Raw genomic sequence first — 24,435 nt, 5'->3', positions numbered from 1 at the left:
GTTACCAGGGCCTGGTGTGGTTCCACACTTGGGAGCAGAGAAGTAATAGCACAAGAATGGAACGAGATGGGAAGCACAGCGGGCTCAACTGCACAGTCTTTGCGAGGCCAACTGCGGGGTCCACACACCTGCACACTGTGCGCAGAAGCACGGCGCTCAGCACCTCGCCGGCGTGCTCGACCTGGTACCCCGCTTCTCAGGAGCCGGGAGCTGTGTGTCAGCATTGCCTGGGCCTGTCGAATCCCTGAGGCCTGCTCTGCCCGGAGAGCCAGTGGCAGCTGGTCTGGGCTGTGGTCTAGGATTGAGGGTGGAAAAGCACCCCCCCCTACCCCGCAGGTGATTTCAGTACGCAGCCCCTGCTCTGGAGGAAAGAAGCTGAACTGGAGAAGAGGCTGGTTGTTGACCGGCCTGCTCTTTGGGGAGGCCAGAGGTGGCCCTGGGTCGCGGGCACAGCGCCGTGGGTGACCAGGAAGCAGAAGAGGCTGCGGTGCCGAGATGTCCCTTGCCGGGGCCACAGAGAGGTCTGCTGCAGGCCTGGGGACCTCTGAGCGGACAGAGGAAAGCCAAAGGCAGGAGGGATGGTTGGCAAGGCTATGAGATTCCTGAAGCATCCCGTGCGGACGTCGTGCGTGGTGATGCAGATGCCCAGGTTCGGGGGGATGTGCGAGTCCCACCGTGGGGGTGTCGGGCCGCTGTTGTCAGCTCCCTCTTCGGGCGGACGCTTTGCGGGAAGCACATCCACCAGGGTCGCTCGCTTCAGAAAACAGGGCAATCCATTCCGACCCTTGTGAGTGCAGGACCGACTTGTGTGGGTCAAGCGCTTGCTGCCGCCTGACAGAGAGGAGCTGAATAAGGAATCTGTAAAAACCGAGGAAGAAATCTCTGCAAGGGCAGGAGCAGGCAGGCGTGCAGCCAGACCGGCTCTGACCTTGTGTGAGACCGGAGGGGTCGAGGGTCTTCTCCTTGGCCAAGAAGTGAGGAATGATCTTCTTTCCACTTGGTAGAAAGTTCATTTCTATGGGGAAAACAGATGGAAAGATTTTCCATGCTCCGTGTAAAAGACCGAGCGAAGAATGCAGCCTTGAATGTAGAGTCCCAGGGCTCTTACCCCGTCCCAGTGGAGTGGCCATGCCCGAGGCCCCCCGGGCTCCTGCTCTGGGGAATCTGGCCCCCATCTGCCCTCAACACCCAAATCAGATCCTCCTCTCAAACTTGTGGACCTCATTAAGGTGTGCAATATGCTCTTAAAAAAAAAACACCACATGTTAATTGTTGGTGTGATTTTTAATAATAATTTAAAGTCATATATATATTCCTGGTTTTGGCCAGATGGCACCTGCCTGTGGGAGGAATGGAGATAGAGTGGGAAGAGCCTTACGTGCCCACCAAGTGTGGTGACTGGCTTGGTCTTGCCCATGCAGAGCTGTGACCCTGGCTCTCAGTTTCCCCATCTGTAAAATGGGAGTGATGGCTTCATGACATCTGGGGCTCTGAGCGAGGTTGGATTGGCAGAGACCAGGGCAGTGGGACCAACCTCATGGCCACGTCCAGGCCCTGCGTCCTGGTGGTCAGGGGCTAGTCCTTGACCTTGAAGGTTCTGGGGAGGTTTCTCCAGGACTCCTGGTGGTGTCATGCTGCTTGGACCTATGTCTTTGACCCTAAGTTCTGCAGCCCCTCCCCAAGGTACCCAGGCCTGATCCTGCTCCCCCCCCCACCAGTGGGTGTGCTGCCCACGTGAGATCTGTGCCTCTACCCTTTCCTGCACCCCAGCGCCAGCTTCCCTCTGTCAGGCCTTGAATATTAGGTCAGACCCAAGGAAACTGCTCCTCTGCAGCCAAGTCTGGTACAAGAACACTTCCTAGAGTCCAAGCCATCAGTCCCCAGATGGCGGCTGTTCCTGAGTAGGCTGGGGGGCTTCCTGCCCGAGGAAGCAGACAGGCCCCCTGGGTTCCTGGCTCCCCATCCTTGAGGTTTCCTTGCATCCCTGATTTTCTCTGCTGTGACATGCAGAAACCGTGTTTGCATCTCTGAGCTGTTGTGGGAATTAAATGGGATCCCAGGTTAAATGGGCTGGCACGGAAGATGCTGGGTCCCCAGCCACTGCGGTCCTCAATTCATTAACCCCCAGAAAAGGGAGCCAGCTCAGAGATGAGCCAGCTGGGCTGCTGCTGTCCCTCCCTTGGGCTCCAAAGCATCAGGACTCTGTGCACTTACAGGAATGGGGTTTGTCCACTCCACGGGGAGCACCTTGCCCATCACAGGCATTAGCAAATCACGAATCAGACCTCCAAACGTGCAGGGTACCATTTTGCTAAGTACTTCATCCAGACGTGGCTTTGCTTGTGGTCTGGGTAATTTTGGTTCACTATATTGAGTTAAGTAGAAGTGAATGACATGTGCTCTTCCTTCCCTGACCCGTCTTTGAGCTGGTAAGGCCAGCTTGCCTGTGTTCAGGTCATGGGTAGACCCAATGTGCCCAGGCTGGAGCAGCCCAAGGCTGGAGGTCGAATGAGAAGAGATGGCCGAGTGACAAAAGTCATTTCTGATTGTTCTGGAGGCCTGGTCCTCCCCCTCCTTCAGTTTTCTCAGTTCTTGGCAAACGCTCTTCAGTGAGACAGGTTTTTGGGGGTTTTTTTTTTCTGTTTTTCATACAATTTTTTTTAAACTCATTGTGGTGGCTTCTCTTGTTGTGGAGCACGGGCTCTAGGTGCACGGGCTTCAGTAGTTGTGGCTCGCGGGCTCAGTAGTTGTGGTGCACGGGCTCTAGAGCGCAGGCTCAGTAGTTGTGGAGCACGGGCTTAGTTGCTCCGTGGTATGTGGGATCTTCCCGGACCAGGGCTCGAACCTGTGTCCCCTGCATTGGCAGGCGGATTCTCAACCACTGTGCCACCAGGGAAGTCCGACAATTTTTAAATTGTAGTATAGTTGATTTACAATGTTATGTTAGTTTCAGGTGTACAGCAAAGCGATTCAGTTACACATATATATGTATATCTATTCTTTTTCAGACTTTTTCCCCTTACAGGTTATTACAAGATATTGAGTATGGTTCCCCATGCTGTACAGTAGGTCCTTTTTGGTTATCTAGAGTGAGACAGTTCTTGAGGCAGGATTTATCTACAAGTGACTGTCCAGCTCACTGCACATCTGCTGTTCCCGCAGTTGAGAGCCTGCTGGAAGGGATGACAGACGGGGCGAATTGGTGGAGTGTCCTGGGCTGCACAGGTTGGGTGGAGGCTGGCAAAGGCCCTGCACACTGGGGGCAGGAAGGCCTCCTTGAGGAAGGTTGGACGTGGGTCCCAGAAGTCCCCCTGCCCTTTGCCCTTCCACGACTGCAGAAGTAGAAATGCTTAAAATGCACAAAAACATCTTTTGCAGGTTTACTTATTTACATTTCCCAAACTCACTTCTTTTTGTGAACTAAAACAAATTTTTTTTTAAACCTTAGTTTTCTTGTTTCAGTACCTTTAACTGGCAGTTGGCAAACGAATGAAAAAAGAGTTAAAATTGAAAAGAACACATTCAAAGTGTATACAACTAAATAGGTAGTGAAGATATGTGAACAGTCAGACTTCCACAAAACCTTTATTGTAAATTCGTGGCACGCAGACTTCTGAGGTTATCAAAGCTGAACACCAGGACGCCTGGGACCCTGTGCAGACGTATCTGGTTCTGCGGTCTGGCCTGGCCCCCTGAATACGGAGGACAGTGAGGCCGGGCTCGAGGGCCAGCTGGGAAGGCAGCGTCTCGGCACGCCTCTGGGGCCCGCGTGTGCCACGGTTCTGGGGGACAGGCCCTCGGTGGGTGAAGTGAGCAGTTACAGGCAGAACTGCTCCTGGTTAGAAGACAGGCTGGGATGGGGGGGGGGAGGTTTGAGTGGAGGCCGCTCGGGGCGGGGGGCCGTGGCAGGGGCTTCTGTGGTCTGGCTGGCAGGAAGCCCTGCCGGGCAGTGGGCGAACGGTCTGCAGGTGGAAGTCAGGGCAGGGCAGGTGGGCTGGGTCCAGTGAGCCTCACGCATCCTGTGCCATTACTGACAAACGGGGTTACCCTGGCCCCCCCGCCCCGTGCTCCTCCTCACACTCTGTCCTCGACCCTGCCCCCCAGGTCCTGTCCCTTCCTGGTCGCAGCCTCCAGGTTTTGATCTGAGGACAGGACGTTGGCATTGAGGCAGCTGAGTGTGCACGAGCCAGGCTGGGGAGGTGGAGCTCTGGGGACCCAGCCCGAGGCGCACCCTGGGTGTAAGTGTTCGCCTCTTTAACGCTGCTACTCCTGTTATGATGGTGAATAAGTCGTGGACCGTTAGTAAGGCCATCGTGCGTCAATAACCTGCTAGGAGGAGATCATGGGATAGTTCCAGAGTCTCTGGGGATGTTAGGCTATTTCGGCCCAGCCTTCCCGCGGAGTGGCCCAGCTCTGTCCTCTCTTCTGCTGCACGGAACAGGCTCCTTTGCTGTCAGAGGCACGTGAGCCAAGGCTTCGGGACTTTCCTTCTCTGTCGCCCTCCTTGCGATGTTGTGGACTTAAGTTGTGTCCTGGTGACATTCATCTTGTTCCAGATGAAGATTCCCAGTCTCTTTATTTCATCATCATTTGAAGCCCCTCATCCTTCTTCAGTCTTTTAAATTAAGGGGTTTTTTTTGGAGGGCAGCGAGCTGGCGGTGGTCAGGAGCTGTGTCGGCGAGGGGAACTGAACTCTCATTCCACACCGTTTACTCACGAGGGTCCAGGACCGGGTGTTACAACAGGCCCTGGGAACCTAGTGGCCAGGACCCCTTGTGGATGGGCCTCGAGTCAGCAGGCGGCAGGCCCGTCCAGGCACAGTTGACTTCCAGGTACCGAGCGTGGAGGCAGGCTCACGCGCAGTGACAACCAAGTGGGATGGGGCTAGTCAGGACACTGTGGACGCAGGTGGGCTGTGGAAGCTAAGCCAGGGCAGGAGGTGTCAGCTACCACCTTCCTTCTCCCTTGGGCTGACACCAAACCCAAGGGACCAGTGGCAGGCGCTGTGGCCACAATGCATCTATCCAGCGGCTAAGCCCTGTTACAGCTTGCAGCCGTTGGGGGTGGGGTAGGTGGGAAGTCCCAGCCGCCTGGGACAAGGCACAGGTGAGGAATGACCTGGGGCAGCCCCTCCCAGGAAGCTTGCAACCCACTCTCCGGGAGGGCCCTAGGATGTCCACCAAGCCTCTGGTCAGTGGAGTCAGCCCAGCCATGTGGCCATGTGGATGCAGTAGTCTCCTCTGATGGAGCCTGACCCAGCTATCATAGCAGAAGCAGAGTGACAAGGGTCTGGGCAGGGACGGGGGTGGGTTTGCTGTGGTGAAGAATCTGGGAGGGCTTCCTGTAGGCAGCATCTGGGCTGGGCCTATGTTATGTTTGAACAGGGTGGGATGCACATGAATCAGCCCTGAGTCTTGGAGCAGGAGTGAGATTTTGCCCACAGGCTCGGGGCACCTGCTGTATTGGGGGGGCAGGTCTAGATGTGGTTGGACTACAGGGCACCTGCTGTTGGGAGGGGACGGAGGGTGGGTAGTCAATGTTGGGCTGCCCGAGGGTGGTGGCAGTGTGGCCCTGTGGGCCTTTGGTCTCCCAGTCTCCCTTCCCTCTCACAGCCGATGTCCTAATCATGGGGCCGCCGTGTCCCTGAGCCTCAGCTCCATCTTCCTGCCCTTCTTGCTACGGAACGTCTCCACCGGCCGGAGAGCCCCATCCAACACACCTGCCGGTCGGGGCCACCTTTGGACCCGCCCAGGGTGGGGAGGGCCGGGGGCGCCGTGGCTGACCCCCTCCCCGCCCTCACGGCTTCCTTGCAGTTCTGTCCCTTGGAGCACACCTGCCAGGCCCGATAATGCTTCCTCAACAACATGCTTCAGACTTTTTAAAGATTAAATAATCTCTTGCTTTCGGGGAGAAGTGGAAAATCCAGAAAAGTGGCATCAGAGGACCTCCCCGCGGCCGCGGTGCGTGCCCTGCGCTCTGGCTGTGCGATCACAGGCCCTTTGTGTACTTCCTGCATCTCACTTCACCGTGGGCCTCGTGGGGCTGGAGAAACCATACGGGGCGTCCTCGTGTCCCCCGAGGGGATTTCTGCGCGCAACCCGCCTACATGACTGCCGTGAATCTCTCTCCAAGGAACTTTTAAAGCCACCTCCTGTTTCTTCTCCCGAGTGCTTCCCGTGACGCTGTCCCCGCCTCCGAGGGTCGTCTCGCCTGGGTCCCTCAGGGCTTCATGCCAGCCCTTTCCTCAGCCGGGGCTGAGCCCAGAGACACGAGCGCCTGGGGAGGTGGAGCGCGTGTGCACTGGCCCTGCAGTCTGATTTCAGCGTCCGCGTGTCTTGTTTTCTCCCTTGAGTTGACGGACGCACAGTGTACAACCCACAAGGTCCCCCTGTTGTTTGGGGCAGGTTTGTGGAGCCCTGGGCCTCCCCACAGGCTGGGTGTGCAGCCCACCCTCGCAGTCAGGGAACTCGGGGTCAAACCTTGACCGTTCCCAGGGCTCCTGGGACCCTGTCAGATGTTCCCCGGGGCTCTCACGCTGGCCCCTGGCTAGCAAGCAGGTGCGAGCACCCCTGATCAGGTCAGTGGCACCCAGAGCAGGATCGGGGTCCTGGATCGGGGGTCCTGGGCTCATTTCTCTCCTGCCGCTGCTCTGGGTGGGGAGGGGGAGAGGGGAGGTGGGATGCCTTGTGAGATGGCCAGTGGCCAGGGAGCAGGGGGGAGCCAGCTTGGAGTGACCCCTGCCCACCAGCGGCCACAGCTCGGGGGTCAGGCTGACTGGGTCAGGAGATCCCCCCATGCCCCTGCTCCCCTGTGCTCATGGCCCTGAGGGGGCAGACCACGGGGCCCCAGCCCCACGCCCTGCCTGTGTTTGCTGCAGGTCCGTGGCCGAGGCCACCGAGGTGGACCTGAACATGCGTGTGGGGCTGCACACCGGCAGGGTCCTCTGCGGGGTCCTGGGCCTGCGCAAGTGGCAGTACGACGTGTGGTCCAACGACGTGACCCTGGCGAACGTCATGGAAGCCGCCGGCCTGCCTGGGTAAATCGGGGACCCTGAGGGCAGGGGCGGGGGATTCTAATTCAACCTTCTGCCTGGGGATCTGGGAACGCCCGGCTGTCCCAGCCCCATCCCCAAGGCCCCCATAGAGAGTGGGCAAGCTGACCCTGGAGGAGGAGACTGAACGCCCCCGTGGTCTGCCTGGCTAGGAGCTGTCCTGAGTGCTGACTGTTGCTTCCCATTTTGCTTTCTTTCTCAGACTTTCCGTGGAAAGTGTTCTGCCTTTAGAGCCCCACTAGGGAAGTTACAGATTTTCCTCTAGAGTGAGGAGGATGCATTTCTCGTTGGTCCGTGCACTCCTAATGCTTTCTAATTACAGTCGCCTCCTTTGGTCTCATTTTCTTCAAACCGTTCCACAGAGCCAAGGCATCCTGTATGGTGAAAACATTAACCCGAGAACTGAACGGGAACTCCCCTCCCTCCACGAACGGTGGGCAGCAGGGGGATGATGGGATTGCAGAAAAGGGAGCTCTGAGGCGCACTCGCATGGTCCCACCCTCCCGATTTCCGCCTCTTAGAGGGGTGTCGGGCTGTGCTCGCGGCTGCTGCGGGGCCCAGCTGCGGTTCCCCGGGGCTAGAGCTGAGCGCTAGACTCCTGCACACGCGCGTCTGCTTCTGTCTTATGAACCTCAGCGCCAAGCTCTGTGCCCTCCGCTCTGAGGGGCCTCAGGGCCCCTCTGACCCTGGCTGCCTGTCCCCAGCTGTCCTGTTCTCACCCTAGAGACCTGGCGTCCTCTGGGCCGCATCTTCCCCCCTCCCTCCTGGCCTGACTTTTTGGGGGAGGTGGCGGAAACAGGTGACACCTTTCCTTGTGCCAAGGCCCTGAGCTCGGCCAAGGGACTGCTGGCATCCAAGGCCACTCACTCTGGAGAGCGGCTTTGAAATCGCAGGAAAGGAGGGCTTACGGGGCTCGAGGAAGCAGCAAGCCTGGAGATTAGAATCCAACGAGCCTGAATCCACGCTGAGCCTGCCGTGGGAGTGGCCACGGCATTTCTAAGCGAGCTCAAAAATCGCAGCATTGTCATCTGTGACCCGGGCTGCCTCTGAACGTCCCCCTGGGGGGGGGGCCCTCGCGGCCACCGACCCCTCCTTCCTTCAGGGCTCCGTCCTTCCAGCACCCCTCCACTCCTCCTCCTGTTCTCCACCCTCCAGAGCAGGGTCTCGGGGTGGGGCGGGGGGGGGACACCTTCTCACTGTGCCTGCCCCTTGCCCTCTGGGCGCCAGAGTGAATCCCAGCAGCAGCCCGCCTGCAGCCCCGCTGTCCTGCACAAAGTCCAGCCCCTTGGCCGGCCAGGTGGTGCCAGGAGCCGCCCACCTCCCTCCTCCCCTGCCCACTGAGGTCTTTAAGCGTTCCGCCTGCCGTGCGGACAAGCACACGGACTTCCCACCGCCAGGGACCCCGCTCCGCAGACCCCTTCACCTGGCCGGGGCCTCTTTCAAGTTCCGGCTGACCGGTAGCCTCCCTCCTTTCACCCTCCCTGCCAGTCCCACGGGGGGGCCGCATCCTGCCTGCCCTGCTCTCTGCTTTGCTTCTTTCTTCCCTCCTCCCCTCCTCTCCCCCTTTCGGAGACACCCCCCTCAGGAGCATAGTGTTTACAGAGCACCTGGCTTTTCCAGGAGGGGGGAGGGTGGCGTCGGCCGCAAAGACAGAGCCCTCGGCCCCGGTGAGGTTCACGTTCTTGGGGGGCCACAGGGAGCACTCCGGGGGATGCAGAGAGGGGAGCACGACATGGGGCCGGAGGGAGGTGCCTTTATCACCTGTCAGCCTGGGTCTCCTGGGCACTGAGGTCAGTTCGGAGCTGGGCGGGGGTCTGGGGAGCTCACAGGCCCTTGGGGGCACTGCGCACGGAGCGCCGGGAGGATGTGCAAGGAGGAGGGAAGATGATGAAGGCCCGAGCCTGAGAGTTCCTGCGAGAAGGGGAGCGGGAGACAGGAAGAGGAGCAGGGGAGGGCGGCGTGGTGAGAGGGAGTGCGGGCAGCCAGGAGGAGGGCCGGGGAGGAAGGAGAGCCGTCAGCTGTGTTCAGTGCTGCGAAATGAGGGCTGGACACCAGATCGGGGGCGTGCAGCCAGCGGTGGCCTCAGCAGAGGGTTCAGGGCACACGAGGGCCGAAGCGTTAGTGCCTGGCTTCCAGGGAGACAAAGCATTGCGACTCTCCCCGCGGGGAAGGGGGAGGAGCGGAAGGAAGCTGGCCTGGGAGGGGTTGCCGGAAAGCTGCTCCGTGAGTGGGGACAGGGGCTGCTGACGCCACCCTCCCCAGTGCCTCTAGGGGCCTGGCCCACGTGGTGTGTGCACCCCTCGGGGTCCTGCCTTGCCCTTGCAGCGGGGGTTGGGGGGGCGCGTGTGATGGGGCTTTTCCAGGAACCTTCCGAGACTCCCAGGCCCCTGGAGGTGGTGTCCACCCTGGAGCTTCTCAGGGTTTCCTCACTCTGTCTCTCTTTAGGTTTTCTCTTTCTCACACTATTCTTAATGTGATTCCTTCATTCTTTAAAAAAATCTTATTTTATTGAAGCATAGTTGATTCACAATGTTGTGTTAATTTCTACTGCACAGCGAAGTGATTCAGTTACACATACATATATATATCAATACGTTCTTTTTCATATTCTTTTCCATGATGGTTTATCACAGGAGATTGAATATAGTTCCCTGTTCTGTGCAGTAAGACCTTGTTGTTCATCCATTCTCTATATAACAGTTTGCATCTGCTCATCCCAAACTCCCAGTCCATCCCTCCCCCTTCCCCCTTGGTCATTCTTTTGCTTTCGTCACCACCCACCTATCCACTCATACATCCATCCACCCATCCATCTTCCATCCATCCATCTTCCATACTTCCTTCCATCCACCCATCCATCTTCCATCCATCCATCCTCCATACTTCCTTCCATCCACCCATCCATCTTCCATCCACCCATCCTCCATACTTCCTTCCATCCACCCATCCATCTTCCATCTACCCATCCTCCATACTTCCTTCCATCCACCCATCCATCTTCCATCCATCCATCCTCCATACTTCCTTCCATCCACCCATCCATCTTCCATCCATCCATCCTCCATACTTCCTTCCATCCACCCATCCATCTTCCATCCATCCATCCTCCATACTTCCTTCCATCCACCCATCCATCTTCCTTCCATCCACCCATCCATCTTCCATCCATCCATCCTCCATACTTCCTTCCATCCACCCATCCATCTTCCATCCGTCCATCCTCCATACTTCCTTCCATCCACCCATCCATCTTCCATCCGTCCATCCTCCATACTTCCTTCCATCCACCCATCCATCTTCCATCCGTCCATCCTCCATACTTCCTTCCATCCACCCATCCATCTTCCATCCATCCATCCTCCATACTTCCTTCCATCCACCCATCCATCTTCCATCCACCCATCCTCCATACTTCCTTCCATCCACCCATCCATCTTCCATCCGTCCATCCTCCATACTTCCTTCCATCCACCCATCCATCTTCCATCCGTCCATCCTCCATACTTCCTTCCATCCACCCATCCATCTTCCATCCGTCCATCCTCCATACTTCCTTCCATCCACCCATCCATCTTCCATCCGTCCATCCTCCATACTTCCTTCCATCCACCCATCCATCTTCCATCCGTCCATCCTCCATACTTCCTTCCATCCACCCATCCATCTTCCATCCGTCCATCCTCCATACTTCCTTCCATCCACCCATCCATCTTCCATCCGTCCATCCTCCATACTTCCTTCCATCCACCCATCCATCTTCCATCCATCCATCCTCCATACTTCCTTCCATCCACCCATCCATCCTCCATACTTCCTTCCATCCACCCATCCATCTTCCATCCGTCCATCTTCCATACTTCCTTCCATCCACCCATCCATCTTCCATCCATCCATCCTCCATACTTCCTTCCATCCACCCATCCATCTTCCATCCATCCATCTTCCATACTTCCTTCCATCCACCCATCCATCTTCCATCCATCCATCCTCCATACTTCCTTCCATCCACCCATCCATCTTCCATCCATCCATCTTCCATACTTCCTTCCATCCACCCATCCATCCTCCATACTTCCTTCCATCCACCCATCCATCTTCCATCCATCTATCCTCCATACTTCCTTCCATCCACCCATCCATCTTCCATCCATCCATCCTCCATACTTCCTTCCATCCACCCATCCATCTTCCATCCACCCATCCTCCATACTTCCTTCCATCCACCCATCCATCTTCCATCCATCCATCCTCCATACTTCCTTCCATCCACCCATCCATCTTCCATCCACCCATCCTCCATACTTCCTTCCATCCACCCATCCATCTTGCATCCGTCCATCCTCCATACTTCCTTCCATCCACCCATCCATCTTCCATCCGTCCATCTTCCATACTTCCTTCCATCCACCCATCCATCTTCCATCCATCCATCCTCCATACTTCATTCCATCCACCCATCCATCTTCCATCCATCCATCCTCCATACTTCCTTCCATCCACCCATCCATCTTCCATCCACCCATCCTCCATACTTCCTTCCATCCACCCATCCATCTTCCATCCATCCATCCTCCATACTTCCTTCCATCCACCCATCCATCTTCCATCCACCCATCCTCCATACTTCCTTCCATCCACCCATCCATCTTCCATCCATCCATCCTCCATACTTCCTTCCATCCACCCATCCATCTTCCATCCATCCATCCTCCATACTTCCTTCCATCCACCCATCCATCTTCCATCCATCCATCTTCCATACTTCCTTCCATCCACCCATCCATCTTCCATCCATCCATCTTCCATACTTCCTTCCATCCACCCATCCATCTTCCATCCATCCATCTTCCATACTTCCTTCCATCCACCCATCCATCCTCCATACTTCCTTCCATCCACCCATCCATCTTCCATCCATCCATCCTCCATGCCTCCTTCCATCCATCCATTCTGCAAGCACTTATCTTCTACTCATTGGGTATTCGGGGAGTGTGGCTGGTCAGACAGACAGATGGACGGGTGGACAGATGGGAGGAATGAATCACTGCTGTGTCTTTACCCCAGCATCTCATGCTGGGACCCCTGGGACTTGGTTCATGGACTCCTTCCCAAGGCCCTACACCCTGAGTGGTTGCCTTGGAGAGGCCAAGGCCAGGGAGGGATGGGGCACCTGTCTGCTTCTTGCATGGAGATGGCCTCCAGCTTCTTGGTGGCAGGAGACCACACAGCCCCCTCTGCTGCCCCAAAGCACACACGGCTCCTGGTCAGCCCCAGACTGATGTGCTGGATGCGTGTTCCAGGCTTCCTGGAAGCAAGTGAGATTGGGTCCCGAGCAAATGGCCTACCCGCCCCCCGCCCCAGGGGCCCTCAGGTAGGAACCGTGATTGGGGTCACCTGCGTGCCCCCCCCAGCTCCAGGGTATGGTGGGCCCGCTCCGCCCCAGGTCCCACATCTCCCCACCCCTGTTGTCCTGGGCAAGACAGCCTCATCAGTAACTGGGCTCTGGTGCCGCGGGCCTTAGGGATGGCAGACAGTGGGCATCCCCACCCTCCGTCTCCGGGCAGGCGAGCTGGCGTGGCTGGCTGTCTCACTCCCGCCGCCTGTGTTGGGTGAGGCACCGCCCCGTGAGTGCTGGGCAGCACTTGCGAGTGAGGTGGCCCTGCCCCCGGTAGTGACCTTGCTGCTCAGGACCAGCCAGGCCTCCAGTTTCTCCCCAGTCCAGGCTGGGAGCCTGGGTGCTGTCCATTCCCGCCGTGTGCTTTTAGGGCAGCGTGCGCCCGAGACCCCAATCATCCTCTTTTCCAGAGCCTGAGGTGCTCTGCGCTGAGAGCAGGTGCTGATGTTTCTGCCTCCCTGTTGGCCCCTCAGCTCAGGGACGGGACTGTGCTGTCCCTCTCTGTGGTGGAAGGAAGGGAGGAAGGGAGGGAGGGAGGGCGACCAGTGAATGAATGAGTGGACACGCATGCATTTCTAGAGACCGTTGGTGCCGTCTGCAGTCCAGGGCCAGGCTGATGGGGTGACCATGTCCCAGGTGCCCTCAGGGCCAGCAGTGGGGGGATGCTCACTCCTGCCTCAGTGCCCCTCCCCGACCAAGGAATTCAGGGGACTGTTTGGGGACGTGAGGGCTCAGGTCTTTGCAGGGAGTGTTTTGCAGGCTGGGGAGTTTGTGTTTCTCCCTAAGCCCGAGTGCTCGGGCCTTGCTAAGGGCCAGAAGCTCAGGCCATGTGTCTAGGTTACGTGGGTGCTGGTGTTTGCTCAGGCTCTGCTGACTGAGGATTTCTCCTTCTCTCACCAGAAAACTCACTGGGGTGGGCGTGAATGCCGCACGCACGGCTCTGTTCCCGCCCGCCCACTTTGTGTGGGGACAGTGCGGGCCTGATGTCGGGCTGGGGTCCTCCCGCCCTGGGGGTTTGGGGACCGCAGGGGGGGAGGGGCCTCGCTTCTCCCCTCACCTCGCCACCCTCTCCTTCCCTCGCCGTCCTTTCTGTGTCCTCTGACACTTGCTGCCTTCCTCCCCTTCAGTTCCTCTTGTGTCCCTCTGGCCCCTCATCCCCTCTGCCTGCAGCCCTCCTTTGCACGCTTCCGCCTCTCTCCTGGGGTCCCTCCCCTGCCCCACCCCACCGGTCAGTCCTCCTGTGCGTATGCCCCAGGGAGTCTGAGTGTTCCTTCCAGAGCTCGCCCGTGAGGGGGGGCACCTCTGCCAGGACCCCGCAGAGCATCGCCCGGGTGCTGCCCAGAACCAGCGGGGGCCCCGCAGGGGAGGCTCCGTCCGAATCTCCGCCTCCTTTTCCGTAGGAAGGTTCACATCACAGAGACCACCCTGGCGTGCCTGAATGGTGACTACGAGGTGGAGCCGGGCCATGGACACGAGAGGAACAGTTTTCTGAAAACTCACAACATCGAGACCTTTTTTATCGTGCCCTCCCATCGGCGAAAGGTAGGCTCCAGAAGGGGTCCTGTGCGGAGCCTTCTTAAGGACTAATGGCTCCTTCGTTCTCCTCAGATCACTGCTTCTCAGGCCTTGGGCTCTGCGCACATGGAAGGGTGTCCCCGCTGACCTTGTGTCCTGGGCCTGGCCTGTTGCCTGTGAGGGGAGGGCCGTGGGGGAGGGGAGGGGATGGAACTTGGAGTCAGGGCCCTGGGGTCCTCAAGGGCTGGGTCATCCTGAGTCCTCCCACACCTCCCTGGGCCTTCACTGCCTCTCCTGCAAATCAGGTTTGAGAACCCTGTGCAGGAGGTCAGGGATGCGGTGTGCTATGGATCGAGGGGTGCTGTGCACACAGGAAGGCTTGTGACCATCCTGTGTGAGCGCTGAAGGTCACGCTGCCCTGGGAAAGTGATCTGGACACGATTGAGGGTGAATGAGCCACTTCCGGGGCTCAGATGAGGGGTGCAGCGCTCAGGTGAGGGGTGTAGGGCTCAGGTGAGGGGCACAGGGCTCAGGTGAGGAGTGCAGGGCTCAGGTGAGGGGCGCAGGACTCAGGTGAGGGGCTCAGGGCTCAGGTGAGGGGCGCAGGGCTCAGGTGAGGGGCGCAGGGCTCAGGTGAGGGGCGCAGGACTCAGATGAGGGGCATAGGGCTCAGGTGAGGGGTGCAGGGCTCAGGTGAGGGACGCAGGGCTCAGGTGAGGGACGCAGGGCTCAGGTGAGGGACGCAGGGCTCAGGTGAGGGGCACAGGGCTCAGGTGAGGGGCACAGGACTCAGGTGAGGGGCATAGGGCTCAGGTGAGGGGCGCAGGACTCAGGTGAGGGACGCAGGACTCAAGTGAGGGAAGCAGGACACAGGTGAGTGTAGGGTTCAGGTGAGGGGTGCAGGGCTCAGGTGAGGGGTGCAGGACTCAGGTGAGGGGAGCAGGACTCAGATGAGGGGTGCAGGACACAGGTGAGGAGTGTAGGGTTCAGGTGAGGGGCGCAGGGCTCAGGTGAGGGGTGCAGGACTCAGGTGAGGGGAGCAGGACTCAGGTGAGGGGTGCAGGACACAGGTGAGGAGTGTAGGGTTCAGGTGAGGGGCGCAGGGCTCAGGTGAGGGATGCAGGACACAGGTGAGGGGCGCAGGACTCAGGTGAGGAGTGCAGAGCTCAGGTGAGGGGTGCAGGACTCAGGTGAGGGGTGCAGGGCTCAGGTGAGGGGTGCAGGGCTCAGGTGAGGAGTACAGAGCTCAGGTGAGAGGTGCAGGGCTTAGGTGAGAGGTGCAGGGCTCAGGTGAGGGGCGCAGGGCTCAGGTGAGGGGCACGGGACACAGGTGAGGTGCATGGGACACAGGTGGCCACAGCTTCTTCAGGATACAAGCAGGTCAGGGAGAGCTTCGGGTTTCGCTGTCCTGGGGCATCCATGGGCCAGTGCTCTCCGGGCCAGGATGCGGTGGCACCCATGTGACGTGGGAGCTGTGGATGGGTGTGGCACTGGCCGGGGGAGAGAAATGGGGCTCAGGGCAGGGTGAGCTGACTCCTGGAGAAGGGGAGTGAGTGTGTGAGAGAAGGGCAGGTGTGAGAGGTTTGGGTGACCAGCTGGGGTCAACCTGGGGACATAGGAGCGGAGGGCAGGGTGCCAAGGAGGAAGGCCTGCGAGCCGCTGCCGGGATGCAGGAGGTTGTGAGTCAGAGGAGGGAGCCTCGGTGCCATGAGTGGATGCCGCCCCACCCGTCATGCAGAATGAAACAACAGCGTCAGCCGTGGCTGCGGTTTGAGGGTGACGAGGTCTGTACAATGAGCAGCCCCTTTGGAGAAGTTTGGGTTGAGAAGGAGAGAGAAAAAGGTGAAAGGCAGAAGGGGAGGTCTGCAGAAGGGGAGGTCTGCAGGAGGGACCCCGCGGGCCAGTGGGTGACACTCATCAGCGTGGTGCTGCCCCAGCTGGGTGATGTCCATGCATCTGCCCCAGGATTCGGGCATCGCTCTCGTTTCAGCGGCATTGGGCGTAGTTGAGACCTGCGTGTTTTGGGACCGGGTTGCCGGTTCTGTTCCCTGCTGTGTCTGGTGAGCAGTAGGTCCTCAACAAGTGGCCTGTGATCTCCCTGCCCTGTTAAGTTCGTGCTCCCCGCCCAAGAGGTAGGACGTGTGTGTCTGCTCACAGCGTTTCTCTTTGCTGCACGTCCGCACAGATATTTCCAGGGCTGATTCTCTCAGATATAAAACCGGCCAAGAGGATGAAGTTCAAGACCGTGTGCTACCTGCTGGTGCAGCTCATGCACTGCCGGAAGATGTTCAAGGCCGAGATCCCTTTCTCCAATGTCATGACCTGCGAGGACGACGACAAGGTAGGCGGCCCCACCCCCGTGTGCCGGCCCTGCTCTGAGTCCCTGTTCGTCTGTCGTCCCAGTGCAGTCCTGCTGCTGTCTGCTCCATTAGCCCTCGCCCTTCACCTTTCACAGTCTTGTAAATGCCGTTCAGAGCTGGGCTGCTTTTGCTTTCCTGCAAAACACTTTTCATTATGTTGTGTTTTCATTTTTGCAACTTGGCATTCCATGGATTTATCGGTAAATTCCAGCTACAGTCCCCCAGCCGTTGTTTAAATCTGTCCTCAGGATATTTGTACGTGTCAGATATTGTATCGCTGGTTCCGGAGCCCCCGACCTCCTCTGTCTGCACCCCGAGAGTCTCAACGTGCTGTCACCCCAGCCTTGCCCTTCACCTCCGTGGAGAGCATCTCTGGCCATCCCCTCCCTCCCTCTCTGGCTCTCAGAGGCCCCTCCTTCCTGGGTTAAGTCCCTCCTTCCTGGGTTAAGTCCCTCTAGTTCATGGTACATGGCCTCCAACCTTGACGGAGGTTCCTTTTGTGGGTGTTCCTGCAGGTGACCTGGGTGCAGGATTTTCCGTCTTTCTTCTTGGGTTGGTCAGAGTCACCTTCGTCTTTAGTCTGCTGGGATGGGGCGAGGCCTGGGGTGAAAGCCTGGAGCTGAGCGGGGACAGCACTGTGGCTGGGGGGGGTGGTGGTCCTTAGTGTCTGCTTCAACCACACAGGCATACTGTCTGTAACCCGGGGCCAGAGACCCTGATCCCTTCCCCCCAAGGGAAGACCCCGGTCCTCTGGGGCAGGAGGGCCGTGTCCTGGCAGCCTGGGGTGAAGCCTGTGCTCCACCACTTCGTCAGCAGCTTTGATCATCCTCCCCACGTCCTCTTGTCATTGGCCCTCCAGCCGCTGCACCGACGGCTGTGCCTGCTGAATATTCTCACTTTCGCTGTCACCTGTGTTCTTGGGTCTGCACATCAGTGACTGTTTCCCGAGATTGCGTTGCTGCTTCTGCAGTCTCATTTTCTCTTCCGTGTGGGTTTTATGCCTTTAAAAGGAATTCCCTCACCACAGTTTTAGTGGCTTTTCAGGAAGAAGCAAAATCCTGCTGACTCTCACACCTGGGCTCAACGCCCCGGACAGGGGCCGTGCAGCTCCGTCCCTCCCATCCCAGGGGTGGGGGGAGGCAGATCTGCTGTGTGCAGGGCCCCTTCCCTCCTTCCTTTACTACCAGCGTCAGGAGTCACGGTTGGATTCCTGGATTCCTCGTCCCCCGAGCCTCTCACCTCCCCAGCTTTGCAGCCGTCCCGCCTCCCTTGCGAGCATGAGTGGTGGTGTCCAGGGTTTCGTCCTTGGCCCCCTGTCCCCACAGTCTCCCACGGGTCTCCCCTGTGTGCTCAGGGTCCCCAGGCCCCCCTCTCCGACACACCCAACATCTCTGGTGCTTGGGACACCTCCGCCGCTGCCTGGCTGGCTCCGACGGAGGAGACCGCAGCCCAGGCCTGCGCTCTGCTCTCAGGCGCCCTCCTGCACCCAGCCCGCTTCTCTCTCCGTCACGCCGCCTCCTCCAGACTCTGACCCCTCATCCGCAGGGCGCCCGATTCCGGCCTCGTTACCCCCCGGGCAGCCTCTGTGGGCCCGGGCAGCTCCCCTGCTGGGGAGACAGAGAGCACAGCCCCCGTGGGCAGGTGCCGCAGGCTGGGAGCCGAGCTGGGAGCCCGGGCCTCTGCTGCTCTGCTCTGTGCCCTTTTGTTGCCACGTGCCCCCCGCGATTAGTGAAAACGAGGATGGGGCGGGTAGAGGGCGGGCACCGTGGGAGGGCATCAGAGGGTGAAGACAGGGCAGGTGGCCTGAGGGGGGGGGGTCCATGGTGGTCCTGGAACGATGGGGTGGAGAGGCCGTGCACGGGCGGGGCCAGCCACCAGTGGGGACATTTGGGGAGGATGGCATGAGTGCCCCGTCCGGTGACCCCCGAGCAGCGCGGCCCCTGCCCTGCAGCCGTTCTCCCCGGCGGGTCTCACATCCTGCATCTGCTTTAGGATGAGGTCTGCCTCATCGTTCCCGTTCCTGTCTTCCGTTTACTTTATCCGCACCTTGAGCCTGATCGAGGTGGCCTTGGAGAGGAGCTGGGGAAGCCGGCGGGGTCAGGGCAGTGGGTTCCACTGTCGCCTGTGCCTTTGTGCCGAGTTTGTGAGACATTGTGTCCCAGGTTCTGGGGGGTGACTCAGATGTACGTGGTCAGCCTCAGACCACAGCGCACCTGGGGTTCCCGTGTTCCTGGCCTCTCCTGGGTCAGCGGTGTGGGCGCCCAGGGTGAATCGGCCGCTAGGTGGCGATACCGTGCACGCACCTCCGGGCAGGGACCTGGCCTTTGGGGTTTGGCGTCAGGGCTCCAGCACAGCTTTAGGGTACTTCACGTCCAAGGTACTGGTCTCCAGTAAATCCAACCCCTGCATGCTTACACTTGTTCTGTTTCTTCCTTCAATATCCCTTTCTGATTATAAAAGTAATTTATTGTGGAAAATACAGAAAAATACAAAAACGCACGAAGAAGAAAATGAAAAGCATTCATCTATAATCCAATCACCCACAACCAACCTATCATTAACATTTTCGTCCTTCTAGCTTCTTAGATGTGTGTATATTTATACATTTCTACATAAAATTGATGGGATGATATATCAGTTTGCTGCTTGTTACTTTTTTTCACTTGCCAGTGTATCATAAGGGTTTCTTTATATTATTGACTATTCCTCAAAAATAGAATTCTCTAATCATTGTGCAGATTTCCAGCCTAGGGAGAGACCGTTTACTTACTCAACTTCCACTCAACTTCCATTGATATTTAGGTCATTTCTGCTTTTATTGTTTTTTGGGGTTTTTTTTTAAGCAAAGTAAATGATTCATAGCATTTTTTGCTCACGAAAGTGCACTTACGTCTCTGATCATTTTGTAAAATGGATTTCTCTGAGTTGAGTATATGCGAGAGTGGGTGTGTAGCTGGTTAGAGACTGTAGCACCAGTGTTACCTGTAGCAGCAGGTGGGAGACGAGCCTCCCCCTCCCCGGCCAGCGTGGGGAGACGCTCGCTATGGAGTCCCCTAATACTGCCAGTAGATTTGCCTCTTCTAGAATGTACACCAGGAGCCTCCCAATTCTCTCTCCCCTTTTAAAAAATGCTGCTTCCGTCCTTCTCTTCAGATTTAAAATTACCTAAGCATATTTATTTTAAAATATAAAAGTAACATGTACCCATGATACAGAAAGTCCAATCCCCCGAACTGTTTACCATTTTGTGTTTTTTTTTCCCCCCCAGAAAAACCTGGCTGTGTGCTAGAAGGTTAATGCCAATAAGACTTGACCTATTTAACTGTCCCAACGCCCTGTCTTTTCACTCAGTGACAGACCTTGGAGATCCTGGACAGACTTGTTTCCTGCAGACAGACTTGTTTCCCGGTGCCTTGCTGATGCGTGGGAACATGACTTCCAGATTTCTTCTCTTGGCCATTGGTGCTGAGAACATCCTTAAATAAAAAAAAATTTTTTTATACATCTTAGTGAACTTTACAAGGATAGCCTGGGGTAACTTCTTTGTAGTGCAATCGCTGCGTTAAATGGGGCATGTATTTTAATTTGTGATCGCTGTTGCCAAATTGTTCTCTCGATGTTTTCCGCACTCACTCTTGGGACAGCTTCCCCAGCACGGCCTCGGCACAGTTTAAGCATTGTTCATTGCTTCACGCTGCGTCTCCCTTCCTGATCTGTTTCAGGTCTGCAGAGGGCCTTTCCTACCCCGTTTCCCAGCTTTTTGTTTTAAGGATGCCTAGAAATATTTTGAAAATATAGTTTCCACCATTTCTGCTTGAATTTGATGAAGATAAAATTGTAGCTTATGTTTGGTCCATGCTTATTGAAACTGATTGTAATAACTTTTTTACTTCCCTTCGGTTTTCTTGATATACAGTGGTATCACTTTTAAATAGTGATAATTTTTGTTTCTTTTTTTTACATCCTTTATTAAATGATAGTGATGAATGGCATTCTTTTTTTTCATTCTGGCTTTAATTAGTTGAAACAAATAGAGTTTTCTTATTAATTGTGATGCTTTTGGTAAGAACTAGTAATAGGTGCCTAATGATCTCAAGAAAGTAGCCCCGTGAGTGAGTGTTCACACTTTCTAGAATGAGAAGTAGATACTGAATTTTAGCAGATAGTGTTCAGTATCTATTGAGATGATCCTTCTGGTGGCTTTTCTTCTCTGACTCTTACAGGGTAAATGGTATTACAGGCTCCTCCAAGGCTTCTTTGACGTCTAGTAGCTTCTTACTTGCTTTCTGTCCCCACTGAATCAGGATGCCCCAGGCATAACCACTGCAAGGGGCAGCGGTTGGCTCCCCGCTCTGTCACCACAGTGATGTGTGTGACACTCTTTTGTCACTGGCTTGTTTTTTTTTTTTTTAATTAATTTATTATTTATTTTTGGCTGCATTGGGTCTTTGTTGCGGTGCACGGGCTTCTCATTGCGGTGGCTTCTCTTTTTGTGGAGCACGGGCTCTAGGCGTGCAGGCTTCAGTAGTTGTGGCTTGCAGGCTTAGTTGCTCCGCGGCATGTGGGATCTTCCCGGACCAGGGCTCGAACCCGTGTCCCCTGCATTGGCAGGCGAGTTCTTAACCACTGCGCCACCAGGGAAGCCCCCTTGTCACTGGCTTTTAGTTGTCGCAAGACGAGACTCTGACCCCTGAAGTGACAGGCTGACCTGAGGTGGGTCTATGTCCATCAGCCCCAGACAAACCAGACCAGAGCACAGTCGCCATTGGCCACTTACCCTTCTGAGCTGAAGGTCACTTACCGTGGTCGAGACCCAGGCCAGGTCTGCCCACCTGGGAACAGCCTGCACTGGCATCCGGAAAGCTGCTGGACAGAGCAGAGACTCTTGCTGGGCTGGATCTGGGCATGGTGTTCTCGTTGCTTAGGCCTCAGGAAAGACTTCATGCCTCAGGACGGTTTCCAGGGGCTCGTAGGATTTCTCATCTGAGATCACGCGACTGAGCCATCCCTCGTGGCCCCGCTCGAGAGCTCTGTGCCTTGAGCTGCTCCCTCCCCTCCTGGCCAGTTTTAGCTCAGCCCTTATGCTGACCCTTGTCTGGCAAAACCCCAGTGGGTTCCAGTAAGAGGTTCTGCTCCTCCTCGCTCCCCGACAGCCCATGACCTTGAAGTGGATTAAACCCCGAGCTGTCAGCCATGACATTCCAGCCAAGACACCATTACCATTGTCCCCGGGGAGCAAGGGGGCGGCATCGTGTAGATCCTAACACGTTCATGGTTGAAGGTAAGGTGGCAACCTTACAGCCCACTTCACGGTTTAGATGAAATGGACAAATTCCTGGTAAAACTCAAAAGAGCAAAAAGACCCAGGCAAAAGTGGAAATGTGAATACTCCTTTGTCTGTTAGGAACTCAAGTCTTACTAAAGTGCTTCCCAGGAGGAAACTCCCAGCCCGTCCGGCTCTGACGGTGGGTTCCCCTGGTCACTGAAAGAGCTATAGTGCCCCCTCATATACGGACTCTTGCAGAGAAGAGGAAGGAGAGAACTTCACAGCTGCTTCAAGGAGGCGGTGGATACCCCCTGATGAGGACGCCCTTTGGGAGGCGTGAACCTGGCCCCTGCGCCTGCTCCGGGAGGGGTTCAAACAAGGAATTCTTTGTGGAAAAGGGTGGAGAAAAGGCGCCAGTTCTTAGGCTGATGATCATTTCTAGAAAGTCGTCTGTGAAGTGATAGCATCAAGCCCCTGGGGTGTCCCTGTCCTTCAGTGGGTGAGGGTGGATGGTAGGGCCCTCATTGGGCCCTGTGGGGAGCGGGATATGTGAGGGGACTGGGTAAGGCCTGGGGCAGAGCAGCCGCCTGCTGCCTGCTCCCCAGAGGGGCTGATGCTGGGCAGAGACCGTTTCTCAAACCATGGCCTTCCTGGGGTGTCAGGTGTGAAAGGAGACCCGAGACGCAGCTCTGTGCTTTGCAGGCTTGGGGACACTTTTTCTGATCTCAGCTGCTCATCTGCTTCAGGAAGTTGGGTGCCCAAGCTCAGCCCCAGGAAGTGCATGCCTGCCCAGTCTACCCCAGGCCAGGGTTTCAGCTCCATGCTGTGGGAATGCCCCATCTTCCCTGTCCCCCAGTTCACCACCCCGTCTTCTTGTAACTACCACACCCCATGGCAGGTAGAGGGCAGATTGGGATTGGAGGATCAGACTGGTCATAGCATCCAGGAATGCCGCTTCAGAGATGTGTGTTCTCGGGGGTAATGCTAATCAGGAGTGAGTTTCATGGCATATGAAGAAAACCCCAATCATGTTTTCTTGAACAAAATAGAGGTTAGTTTTCTCATGGATAAAGTAAATCCAGAGAGCAGGCAATTCAAGGCTAATGTGGTGGCTTCACAAGCATCTTGACCAGACCCTTTCTCTTTCATTATTCTGGCTTGCCTGCTCTGCCACCTCATGGCCCAAGATAAAGGCTGGGGCTCCAGTCATTGCATCTGCATTCCAGCCAGCAGAAAGAAGGCAGAGCTGGCAAAAGGCATATCTCTCTCCTCTTGAGGATGCTCCCTAGCAACACTTCTGCATATAGCTCATTGGGCAGAACTCAGCCACACAGCTGCACCAAGCTGACAGGGGAAGGGGAGAAAGGCAGTGCATTGGCTGCGACCAATGCCTTTATAGAACACGGGTTCTGTGACCAAGGGGGTATGAATGTCGGGGAGACTGCCAGCAGTCTCTGCCACGCACTTGCATCTGAGACCCTGGCATCGGTGGGTCCATGGAAATGTCCTGGTGTGGACTGAGACCCAGTGGCTTTCTTAGTGGTAGGTATAATTAAACTCTTAAGTCGGCTTTCGTAGATGAGACCTACCTGGTTTATTAAAAACAGGAAAGTAGTAAAGCAGCGCGTCTCAATCTCAGATCCGAATCAGGGACCCTGGAGGGCCTGCGGCAGCAGAGCACACACCCAACTAGTTCCTAGTGTCCGGAGACCACCCTGGAGACCCGTGGCTGTGAAGGACTCCAGCTCAGAGGAATGGTGCCCAGAGAGGAGAGGGGTCTGGAACACCCCGACCTCAGGGGTGCGAGATGCGCCTGAGACAGAAGAGTGTCAGGGGAAGAGAGGCAAAAAGTGCAGCTTCTGCGCCCACTGCCTGACCTGCCGGGCTCTAAGCCCCGCTTCTCCACGTCCCCGCGGCTCAGCCCTACCAGCAGTGAGAGCGGCGTTCACCTCTCCGGCCGGGTGGAGCTGATGTCTGCTGAGATTCTCCCAGGAGGCCCCTCGGCAGCCCCGCCCCATTTCCCATGAGGCGCCTGCAGTTCCTGGAGCATCTGCTTCGCCGGGACCTCCGTGCTGCGCTGGGGCTCTGGAAGCTCGAGAGTCTGCTCCCTGTAGCCTTTCCCGCTGACTCTGACTCCGTGGCAGTAGTGGGGGAGCCCCCTGTGGCCACCGCTAAGGACAGTGAGGGCCAGCTTGAGGACTTGCTCTGGGCCAGGAGTCCTTCCTTGGAGTATGAACATTCTGGCTCCTCGTGAGAGCTAATGAGGTGGCCACTGTTGCTCCCATTTTACAGACCAGGGAACTGGAGCACAGAGAGGTTAAGCGGTTCACTCAAGGTTGCACAGCCCCTGGTTCCTGAGTCCCTGCGCTTAAACCACTATGCTTCCCTTTGGTGGGTCAAGAAAGAGGCTCAGAGACCCAATTTCCACGTCAGAACAAGCAACGTTTTCCCTTAACTTGATTTTGATTTGTTTTTAAAGGAAATTTACAATTGTTGTGGGAAAGAAGAGGAAAGCATAACAAGAGGGGAAAATGTGTAATTCCACTGCCCAGAGGTGGCCATTCTGTCCCATTGATGGAGCCGCAGTTTAATAATCAGAAAAGTCTTCCAGGGAGGGAACTGAGCACAGGTGGTCTCTGCATCCAGGTGCCCTGTAGGATCTGGTGAGGGAGCACATCTCTGGGTCCCAATGTCCGGCTGCCCTGAGGGCCGAGGACGACCTTGACCCCCAGAAGCCAGTCCTGCCCACACAGAATAAGCACAAAACCCTGAAACCCGGTGACTGTGACATTACCTGCCTGCGTGCGCCTCCAGCTAACAGCCTCCTGGCCCCTCACAACAGGAGAGC

General features: G+C 56.7%; 1 protein-coding gene across 1 annotated transcript; it reads left to right on the top strand.

Moving 5' to 3' along the window:
- Positions 1–6,794: 6,794 nt before the first annotated feature.
- On the top strand, positions 6,795–24,373 carry LOC309622432 (adenylate cyclase type 1-like; the record flags this gene model as incomplete). The annotated part of the gene is made up of 4 exons (XM_082409485.1): positions 6,795–7,036; positions 13,847–13,988; positions 16,147–16,302; positions 19,590–24,373. 4 exons carry the CDS (start codon positions 6,795–6,797, stop codon positions 19,608–19,610), a joined length of 561 nt encoding a protein of 186 aa, XP_082265611.1. The 3' UTR covers positions 19,611–24,373.
- Positions 24,374–24,435: the final 62 nt, after the last annotated feature.

This window comes from Balaenoptera borealis (genome assembly GCF_965194805.1).
Source record: "Balaenoptera borealis genome assembly, contig: HAP1_SCAFFOLD_2704, whole genome shotgun sequence".
NCBI lineage: Eukaryota > Metazoa > Chordata > Mammalia > Artiodactyla > Balaenopteridae > Balaenoptera > Balaenoptera borealis.
Note: the sequence above shows the minus strand (reverse complement) of the source record. Positions and strands in the feature narration are given on the sequence as shown.